This window comes from Sinohyriopsis cumingii, chromosome 18 (genome assembly GCF_028554795.1).
Source record: "Sinohyriopsis cumingii isolate HCF-2022 chromosome 18, ASM2855479v2, whole genome shotgun sequence".
Lineage (NCBI taxonomy): Eukaryota > Metazoa > Mollusca > Bivalvia > Unionida > Unionidae > Sinohyriopsis > Sinohyriopsis cumingii.
The window spans coordinates 32,660,717-32,672,356 of record NC_142978.1 but is presented as its reverse complement, the minus strand read 5'-3'; the positions used below and the strand labels follow the sequence as shown (position 1 = coordinate 32,672,356).

Genomic DNA, 11,640 nt, shown 5'->3' with positions numbered 1-11,640 from the left:
AACCTTCATAAACAAGTTCTATTTTATTTAAAATGATTGGTTGTTTCTAAGGTCATGATGGGACTTTGTCTTTAAGATGTAAACAATGTTTTTAATTTTTTATTTCTCAGAGTAAAAATGATTGGTTTTCGTCAGGGTCATACTGGGTAAACGTGATCTGTAACAAGTACTTGCTTCTGTAACATTCCAGAGGATGATCACGTGACCCCTCGTTTACGTTTTAGAAAGACCATATAACCCATATTTTGGAGAATTATTCTCAGTAGAAGCTGGGCTGTTAAAATGTTAGTTGTGTGTTGTGCTGTTTGGAGTTATTTCAAATTACTTGGTTTGGAGTTATTTCAAATTTCTTGGCTTCAGAAGGATTAATTCTGTTATTTGTCTGGAAAATACGTGTGCTCATGTAATATTGTGGAACAAGGATATTTCTTTTATAAAAATTTATTCAGCCATCAGAACCCCGAGTGCTAATTCTAGTTTCTACAAGGAACTGTAGACTTCAACACTACAGATTGCAGCAGCATACGTCATAGTCTTCGATCTTGGATTTATCGTCGGGATTCGAACGTGAAATCAGTAGAACATTTTGTTATTAGGACTACTAAGATTTTGTTCTTGAATTATTCTTGGATTATTTTTGGATTTGATTCTGTAAAACTGTAAGTTCTTATTTTATTTTCATTTTTACGGAATTTTTCCAGGGAAATAAGTTATTGTATAATTTTCAAAGTTTGCTATTTTCACTCTTTTTTTTGTGTTTACTGTTTATTCGAGCCTAAACATGTGACATAAGACTGTTTGCAAAATACATAGAAGTTCACCTCATATCACTTCCGGTTTCAGAAGTATTAAATAAATGCCGACCCCAAAGTAAATGCCGATTATGGGGTTACTTAGCATGTTGATCAATAGTGTCATTATTTCCTGTGCACACATCCAATGAGGATTCAAAGATTTTTATTATTTTTTTCTGTGCAAAAATCCAATGTTGATCTAAAAAGTGTCATTATTTCCTCTGTACAGATCCGATTTTGATACAAAGAGGTTTTATTATTTCCTATGCGCAAATCCGATGTTGATACAAATAAGTGTCATTATTTCCTCTGTACATATCCGATGTTGATAGAAAGAAGCGTCATTATTTCCTCTGTACAGATCCGATTTTGATACAAAGAGGTTTTATTATTTCCTATGCGCAAATCCGATGTTGATACAAATAAGTGTCATTATTTCCTCTGTACATATCCGATGTTGATAGAAAGAAGTGTCATTATTTCCTCTGTACAGATCCGATGTTGCTAAAAGGTGTCATTATAACCTCTCTGCAGATCCGATGTTGATACAAATTGTCATTATTTCCTCTGTTCAGATGCGATGTTGATCCAAAAAGTGTCATTATTTCCTCTGTACAGATCCGATGTTGATACAAAGAAGTGTCATTTCCTCTGTACAAATCCGATGTTGATACAAAGTGTCATTATTTCCTCTGTACAGATCCGATGCTGTTCCAAAACTGTCATTATTTCCTATGTACAGATCCAATGTTGATAAAAAGTGTCATTGTTTCCTGTGTACAGATCCGATGTTGATACAAAGAAGTGTCATTATTTCCTCTTTGTAGATCCGATGTTGATCCAAAAAAGTGTCATTATTTCCTATGTAGAGATCCGATGTTGATACAAATGTGTCATTATTTCCTATGTAAAGATCCAATGTTGATCAATATTATCACTATTTTCTATGTACAAATCCGATATGTCGGCCTTTCGTTGCGCACAATAAAGAATGTAGTATTAAAAACTCAAAAATGCATAACGGCAAAGTCATAAAAAAATCAGAAAAAAATCAGATTTGTGTTGGAAACTTTATATAGATTGGAATAATTGTTTAGTTTTTAGACACAATGCATAAAAAAGTTCTTGTTTAAATATACAGTTCTGATTCTTTTTTTAATTTGTATTTTTCGCTGGAATCAGAAAAACGTTTGAAGAAATTATCCCGAACATTCTTTACCCTTTCCCTCAAAGCACTTGGGCGATTCTGAAATTATAAACAGAAAAAGCTGAAAATCACTTGTTCATTTCCAAGACTCTAATAGTAGTATAAGGGGGCGCTTTACGGACAATGGGAATTAGCATTAAAAACACCCTTGGGTCACTTTACGGACAAGGGAAATTTAACATGGAGAAAAATCGTGGGTCACTTTACGGACAAGGGAATTTAACATGGCAATAAATCGTGGGTCACTTTACGGACAAGGGGAATTGAACATGGCAATAAATCGTGGGTCACTTTACGGACAAGGGGAATTGAACATGGGATTTTTTTTTTTTTTAAAAAGTTTTTTTAAATTTAAATTTAAATTTAAATTTAAAAAAGGGGTAGGCAATTCAAAGACTATCTCTTTTCGAGAAATATGGCTGGCCCTGAAAAGGGCCTTTGGGTTTTATGTTAATGTATTCATTAACATAAATGGCACCGCATTGGTCTTCTTCTTGTCCTTAGGCTGCGTCTTACTGTTGGTCCGTACATCAGCACTCTTTTCAGGCATCCTTGTCTTTCGACGTAGATCCTACGTATCCACAGGCTGGTGTTTGTCCTGTGGACAACGGTCCACTTGGATCGGACATACATGAGCAAGTCTGTCCGAAACATCATGGAAGACACAAGGGTGGATGACTCAACTGTAGTCCACATCTTGAAGCGACGAGAACAGGTGAATCAATGCATTGAACGGCGCTTATTTATAGGGACAGAAAGGATTGAAACGGATTGAGTTCATTCACCAATCCGAACACGCGTTACAGAATTCAGTCAGCTCGCATCCAATCCGAAGAGAGCAGTCTGTGACGTCACGTAGTCAATATAGATTCGCTAGCGCTTGTGTGCAGTCAATCTATGCGACAGTGATTCAACATGACGGAAACTCAGAAAACGATCCATTGGGGTGCACCAGCAGGGGAGACTGCCCAAGGGAACCCGGACTTACTTTCAGAAGAGGTGAATTGGGATTTTGTGGATTTTCTCTCCTCGCAAGAATTTGTTCCGGAACCTTCGTTACCTTCTTCATTACCGCAAGTGGAAAATTTTAGACAGAGACAAAAAGAAGAATTGGAGAAATTTATACAACGACAAAAGGAAGCGGAACAGGCTTTTCTCCTACAGCAACAGCAACAAGAAGAAGAGGTAAGAAAAAAACAACAGCAGCAACAGCAAGAAGAAGTAGAGCAAAGAAACAAGAGGGTGAAAATCAAACGGTCACGGTACTGTTGGACATTTTAGCGGAGTTAAGAAGTCTGAAACAAATGTATCAGACTTCTTTATCACGACCGAAGAGAATACGACCTTCCCGAGCTAAACACGTTAACCCTGTGACTAAGCCTACCGTACCACCCTTAGTGATTTCAACCCAATCATCAACATTACGCAGTCCAGAAGTAGGCCTTGGCCGTGGCAAAGGCATAAGGCAGTTAAAGTTGATTGCTTAAACTCACCCTTTCACCATGAAGAAAAAAGGCCCTTTTCAGGGCCACCCACATTTCTCGAAAAGAAATACAATTTCAATTTGCCAATAACTCAAAAAAAAAAAAAATAAACCCCACCCATTTTACCCTTATGGTACGTGTCTGTGTATGAGTGCGTGAGTGTAGCTTCTTATTTTAAAATCACAACTCAAAGACACTTACCTTTTATCATTCATTTATTCTTTTCTCCATTTTTTACAATCCAATTCACAACACAACACTCTAATTAAAAGTTCATTGACTTCTTCTTTTCTCCTTGTTTAGTCTCTCTGTTTTTTGAATTTCTTCACCGTCACACTCTTTTCCTCTTCTTCTTCCTCCTCGCTTTCTTCCCTTCTTCTCTTCTCCTGTTTCTTTTTCTTCACCTGTCTTCTTTCTTCCTCAGAAGAATCCCTCTCTTCTTCTGAAGAATTCCTCTTTTCTTCTGACTCCTCTTGTTTCTTTTTGGGGCAATCTGGAGACCAATGTCCTTTTTCTTGACAATAATAACAGGTATCTTGACTTTTGTCTTTTTTATCCCCTGTTTTTTTTCTTTTTTGACGGTCTGGACACTCTGAAGACCAATGCCCTTTCTTCTGACAGATATAGCAAGTATCTTGACTTTTATCTCTAAAGGAAGGAGAGTAGTCCGTAGGCTGGTCTGAAGAGAATTTTCTAATGACCCCTCGCAAAGCTCTGACGAAACGTTCCATCTGGTTAGTCTCTTCCATCGTTGTGCTCGGCTTGAGAGTGAAATGAATAGTGAAAGGACAAGACACACACCCTTTTTATATACGCTGGTCTGCTATGACTATAAAGTAGTTTATGGTGTTTGAACTTGAGTCATTTGACTTTTTGCTTTCAAGATGAAACGATCCCATTCATTCGAGAAGAAAGAAGAAAGTAAGAGGCAGAAACGTGATCTATCGCCTCGTACCAGGGCTGAAATCTTGGCACAAATTCATGCCAGTGATTTTGAAGAGGACATGAGTGAACCAGAATCCGAACCCTCTAAACCAAGTTCATCACCCTTTGTCAACCCTGAAAAGTACTATTCCATTCGAGAGACGGAAAAGCGCTCCTCTAGAAAATTTAGAACCACGGCTTACAAATACACGGTGAAGTTTAAAGATTTCAAGGCTGAAGTGCCGTTAGAGAAAGCAGAAGGGTTCATCACCGAGGTGTGGGATTCTTTGCTCACTGCACTCAAGCGACAATGTCAACCCAAAGAAGACGATCGCTTGAGACTTTCCATACAACACGACGGTTTGAAATCCCCTGTTTGGATCGAGTTTAGCACCCCTGCAGAATTGACTGCTTCCAAAGTCATGGACAAGATTCAACACGTACAACAATCTAATGATCAGTTTGACATCACCGATGGTAAAGCCACACTGGACATGACCCACGTCTCTCCTCCTCAAGGGACAGGACGCAAAAAGATGTTATTGGTGGACGACCTTCGCAACACCAAAAAGAGTCTCGTCCGAATTAACAACCCTCATGACCAGATGTGTTTAGCCCGTGCCATCGTGGTGGGACGAACCTATGCCAACAAGAACGACACGGTAGAATGGAAAAGAACCTGGGACACTATTCAACGTTCCGACCGAGCCAAACAACGAAATGAAGCAGAACTCCTGTTACAACAAGCCGGACTGTCCAAAGACACACCCTGTGGCATTCCTGAGATGCAAAAATTGCAAGATGCCCTAGCTCCACGATACACCTTGAAAGTGCACCCTCAAGAAGTGCGCGGACCTCTGTTGTTTCGAGGCCAAGACTTTAAGGACGGAAAATACATTCACCTTTATCATCACGATGACCATTTCGATACCATTACCAGTATCACTGGATTCCTGAGATACTGTTATTATTGTGAGAAATGTGACCATGGTTATAACAATCGAGAGCAACACAAGCATTGTGGATCGAAATGCTCAGGATGTTCGGCCTCTTCACCCTGTCTGAGCGAAGGGCAAAAACCAGTGCCTTGTTCCACTTGTCTGCGCACGTTTGTCAGCCCTACCTGTTACCAACAACATTTGAAGACGCAAGGTTCACAGAAGAAATGCGCTTGTCAACTCCTGAGATTGTGCCCTACGTGTGGACAAGGCATACGTACCAATAATACCAAGGCACACGTATGTTCAGGAAAGAAAAAATGTCACATTTGTCACCACATCGTGGACTTGGAACACGAATGTTACGTGCAAAAATACCAACCCCCACCAGAGAAAGAGGACGGTCACAAGAAGAAAGGTAATTTCATCTTTTTCGATTTCGAATGCATGCAAGAGACTGGCATTCACATTCCTAATTTCTGCGTGGCTCATCGAGCGTGCGAGAAGTGCATTCAAGAACCTATCTTCAGTCATTGCCCTCACTGCAGCAAGATTCCCGGAGGGCGTGAAAAAATCTTTCGGGGACCCAACACGTTAGCCGATTTTGCCCAATGGGTCTTAGACCCCGTCGACAAGACATGGAGCCAAGAGGACATCGAACGTTACGGAGATTGTCATCGTCATGCCACGGTGATGGCTCACAATTTCTCCGGATACGATGGACAGTTTCTTCTCAGATATTATACGGAACAAGGCACCGAGCGTCCTAAAGTGACTTTGAACGGAGCCAAAATCATTTTCATGCAAGTGGGACAAGTACAGTTTAAAGATTCGATGAGCTATTTGGCCATGCCTTTGAGTCGAATGCCTAAAACGTTTGGAATGACAGAAATGGCTAAAGGGCACTTTCCACACTTTTTCAATACGGAAGCCAATCAACACGCCGTTCTACCCCATTTACCAGAGGCTCACTATTACGACCCCGACAACATGCGTACCGAACAACGAGAAGCTTTCTACGCTTGGTACCAGGCTCACGCCTCGGACCCTTTCGACTTTCAGGAAGAAATGTTAAAGTATTGTCGTTCCGACGTGGACATTTTACGGCGTTGCTGTGGAAAATTTCGAGAACTGTTCATGGAACACGGAGGGGTCGATCCTTTGAAAGAAGCTTGCACCATTGCCAAAGCGTGTTCCTTAGTGTATCGACAACGATTCATGCCTGAAAAGACCGTGGCTGTCATCAGTCCTCAAACGACCCACTTTGTCAAACGTCAATACTCGGTCAAAGCCCTACGCTGGTTACATTACTTGTGCGACAAGGAAGACAAGTGGATTCAGCATGCCCGCAACGGAGGAGGCGAAAAGACCATCGGAACGTATTCGGTCGATGGCTGGGACTTAGAAAACCCCAAGATCGTGTACGAGTTTAACGGTTGCTTATTTCACGGATGTCCCGTCTGCTACCCTGACCGTGACACTAAAAATCAGTTTTTGCAACGGACCATGGAAGACCTGTACCAGGACACTTGTCAGCGACGCTTGAAGTTAGAACAGCAAGGATACCAAGTGGTGGAAATGTGGGAACACGAATACGATCACCGTTTGAAAATCGATCCCGAGTTTAAACGTGTCGTGGAAAGTTACAAGCTGATGGACCCCCTGAACCCGAGGGATAGTTTGTACGGAGGAAGGACCAATGCCACCTGTTTGCTGTACCAAGCCGACGAAGAGAAAGGAGAAGAAATCAAATACTTGGATGTGTGTTCGCTGTATCCCTACGTGTGCAAATATTGTCACTTTCCTACAGGGCACCCGCGATTGCTGACGGAACACATCGACCTGGTCAACATTCGACAATACGAAGGCTTGATCAAGTGCAAAGTTTTACCTCCCACGAACCTATACCATCCCGTCTTACCTCACCATTGTCAAGGCAAACTGATGTTTCCCTTGTGCCGTACTTGTGCCGAAACGTGCAACCAAGACCAACCTTGTCAGCACAGCCAGGAAGAACGGGCCTTGACGGGAACCTGGGTCAGCGTGGAATTGTTCAAAGCTCTGGACATGGGATACCAACTGTTAGAAGTGTACGAAATTTGCCACTTTCCCAAGACACAACAATACCGCAAGGGTGACCCCACGCAGAAAGGCATTTTCGCCGACTACGTGGATGCCTTTTTGAAACTGAAGCAAGAAGCCAGCGGCTATCCTTCCTGGTGTCACACTCCCGAAGACCAAATACAATTCAAAGAGAAATACTACGAACAAGAAGGCATCACTTTAGACCACATCGAGAAAAACGAAGGCAGGCGATCGTTTGCCAAAGTGATGTTAAATTGCTTGTGGGGTAAAATGGCACAACGACCGTGTTTACCCAAGACGGAATATTTGACAGAACCTTCCCGTTACTTCCAGATGATTCACGACAAAACCAAATACATGAAACACGTGGACGTCGTTCGAGAGAATTTGATCTTGGTCAATTACGAAGAAGATCTGGACTTTGTGCAAGACGACCCCTTTGGAAATGTCATCATTGCGGCTTACGTGACAGCTCATGCTCGCTTAAAATTGTACGAAGCTTTAGAACTATTAGAAGAACGCGTCCTGTACTTTGACACGGACAGTTGCATTTACATCCATCACCCGATTCAACATCACCCTGACATCGAAGGAGACCGTTTAGGAGCCTGGACAGACGAGCATCCCGACGACAAGATTCTAAGTTTCGTCAGTGGTGGTCCCAAAAATTACGGCTACGAATACCGGGACAAACAAGGAGAAGTGCACACGACGTGCAAAGTGAAAGGACTGACTCTGAATTATCGTACCAGTCGAGTGGTCAACTTTGGGGTATTGAAAGAAGCCTTGCAATCGGAAGAGGATGGAAACTTTAAAGTGACCACCTATCAACCGAACAAGATTGTACGTTTACCCACTCACCACATCGTCAGTCGACCCTTGGAAAAAGTCTATCAAATCGTGTACCAGAAGCGAGTGCGACTTCCCAATCACTTTACGTTACCGTACGGTCACGTCGGTATTGGTCTGTATATAAAAAGGAACCCTAGACAAGATCGATAGTTCATTGTGACTACCAAGACCGAGCAAACAAGATGAATACTTTGAAAGAGACATCGTTCCAGTTTGGGGATTGTAAAAAAGTTGTATCTTCCTCTAGTGTGACTAATATTGGATGGATAAGACCCATGCATTGCGACGGAAAATGTCCGGAAGGAAACTGCGATTGTCCATGTGGTTACCATTGTAATTGCGTAACGGAGTTTGCAGACGAGTGCGATTGTGAGCCTTGCGATGGATATGATGCTGTACGTTGTGACCTGAGCGATGCCGTAAAGCATCATGGGAACTTTAGTGCCCCTACCCCTATCATGGAAAGTGATGCTGTGCGTGTCAAACCTGTGGGATGCGAAAGTGATGCCGCTCGTCCTCTTGGACATTTTACTGGGTTTCGTTTTAAAGGGGAATGTTCACCTTCACGTCTACCCCCCTACGGATGTCATCCAGCCTTGAGCAAACTCCTACCCATGTCACTCAACCCTCATCGAAACGAACCTGTGAAAAACGAATATTCGTTTCCTGTGCGTTTGTCGGAATACTGCGACTATGAAAATCGTATTCAATCGTTCAAAGGAAAATGGCCTAAGTATCTGGGAGGACCGACCCCTGAAGAATTAGCCAGAGCCGGATTTTTCTACTTGGGCGAAGGAGATGAAGTCAGGTGCTTCAGTTGCGATGTGACACTTCACCACTGGGAACCGCAAGATTCGGCCTACGTAGAACATGCTCGATGGTCACCGAATTGTCATTACTTACCTTTAGTGGGACCGAGACATTGAAGTAACTTCTTACCATAATCATCTGTTCATGGATACTTTACAAGAGAACATTCGTGCTTTGCCTGTGGAGTTGAGAGAACGCATTTACCGAGAGCTGGTCAAAATACAAGTGAAACGTAAAGAACAATTGCATCCGTTACGTCACCGGTGTTTGAACCACTGGTACCTGAAGGCTATACAAGGATTGATTCAATTGAAAGTGTTCCATCGGACAGACATTGATCAACGATCCTCTAGTTTTAAAAAGGATTGGTTTGGTATGGACGATTCTACCTACATCATTGTAAACGTACTGCATCGAATTCCAGAGGAAGATTTAACGAATTACCAACATCTTGAACACAATGTCAACTTAGTGAAAGAGGAAACTTCTGAACGAATTGTAATGTGTAGATTAGTGACTCAAAGATTTAAATTCGACACTGAAGTGAAACCATGTTTGTGCAAAGAGTACATTTCTTGTGTCAGACCAAAGAGGATTTAGTATGACCTATTCATGGATACTTTGCTAGAGAACATTCGTGCTTTGCCTGTGGAGTTGAGAGAACGCATTTACCGAGAGCTGGTGAAAATACAAGTCAAACGTAAAGAACAATTGCATCCGTTACGTCACCAGATCTTTAACCACTGGTACCTGAATGGTATAAGAGAACTGATTCGTCAGAAATTGTTTCAGTGGTCAGACCTTGTTCAACACTTTGAGTTAGTGAATGATCGAAACGTTCATTATTTTGGTTACTTCGAGATTCACCTACAGCAATACATTGAGGAAGACAAGTTAAAGGATTATCAACATATTTTACGTGGAATCTACTTAGAGGAAGAGGAAACTTCTAAACGAACTCTGAAGTTTCGGTTACAGTATGCAAGATTTAGATTCCCTACTGGAGAACGAAGATCTCTGGCTAGAAAGTACGTGTATTGTTTCCGAAACAAAGAGACTATAAAAACAGGCTGCCATGCCACGACTTATGTCACATGTCATCCAACAGATTCCGTGGAAGGAACTCAATGACCATATTCAAACCGTGGATCATTACCATCGATTATTACAAGAACTGTATCCATTCAATTTGGGACGACAAGTGGTGTGTGTCTTAGTGACTTGTTTTTTGGGATTTCGTTTACCAGCCGATTCTTTGTGGACTCTTTACGATCAGTACTTACCACCTCCATGGCCTTAAATGGTCACGAAAAACTCCTTTTGTTCAAAGCCTTGCGTTTTCATCTGGATACTTCTCGACCTCAACAGGAAAAAAAGATTCGTCAACTTTTAGAGACCCAAGACGTGTATGACGATGTGTGTGTAGCTTGTGACTTACACCCTCATTGGACAGATGTTCGTGATTGGAAAAATGGGGGTTTTGAGGCTTGGACCCAAGAAGTGGCCCAGTATGCACAAGAGTTGTTCAGGGAAAAAAGTTACTTTTCAACCCGTGTTAGTGACGGTGCCAGAAGAACCTGTCACCGAGAACAACCACTCGCTTCAGGACAGGACTGTCATGGACATTCCTGAAAGGTCATTCCGGGAGGACACTTGTGTGACAATACCTCATGTAGAGACTGTAAGAACATTACACACTGTCCCTAGGACATCTTGGTTAACCAAAACATGTTGTACAGACACTTGTTTATATTTCACTTTGATCACTTTGCTGTGTTTTATATTCCTGTACATCACTATTTGGGTTGTATGTATTTTTGTCTTTCGTGTTCATATTTGAAACATTCAATAAACGTGTTCTGAAAAAAGTATATAAACTCTTGTCTTGTTTGTTTTTCGTGTCACAAGTGACATTTCTCATACCATGGCTACCTCTGCTGTCTCTGCTCCCTCTTCCTCTACTGTCAAAGTCATCGACGAACACTTAGATCGTGCCAGTTGGGAGGCTTTGTATCTTCGCCATCCCTTTAACATGCTCATTGCTGGACCTAGCGGTTCAGGCAAAACCGAATTCGTCAAACGTTTGATCGAACATAAACATCAAGAAATAGAGAATGTGAGAATGTTAAAAATCACTGAAGACCTGATAGAAGAGCTCTTCAGAGAAGAAATGAACAGGGAGAAAGAAGAATGGACAGAGAAGTACAGACTTCAGAGACGTTGATTACACCAAGAACTTCTCCGTTGATGACCCCCAAAAGAACTTCCCCAGTGGCAGGACCTTCCCATTTAGCGGCAGTGGCTGCTGCTCACAAAGTACCTTCTCCCAAAATCAAAGTTCAAGAAAGATCGGGCATGTTACAAAGTTTACTGGATTTGTCCAAGCAAGAACTGGCTCGATTTAGTCCGTTACGTACCCCTGCACGACGTGTCATGCCTGTCCTCAAACTGATAAAACGTAAAGACAATCAGTGGCGACGCGTTCCAGTATAAAAAAGGCCTGTGACCGAGTAGGGTATCAGTGTTTTTAGGTGCTCCTAAAGACT

The 11,640-nt window shown here is 41.9% G+C and overlaps 1 protein-coding gene across 1 annotated transcript in view; it reads right to left on the bottom strand.

The window, feature by feature from the left end:
• Window positions 1-1,850: 1,850 nt before the first annotated feature.
• Window positions 1,851-11,640, bottom strand: part of LOC149776335 (plexin domain-containing protein 1-like) — an 85,681-nt gene continuing 75,891 nt past the window's right edge. Inside the window, exon 11 of the mRNA XM_089942848.1 lies at window positions 1,851-2,040. Coding sequence (XP_089798974.1) covers window positions 1,924-2,040 — 117 coding nt within the window. The 3' untranslated portion in view covers window positions 1,851-1,923. The remainder of the gene's footprint in view (window positions 2,041-11,640) is intronic.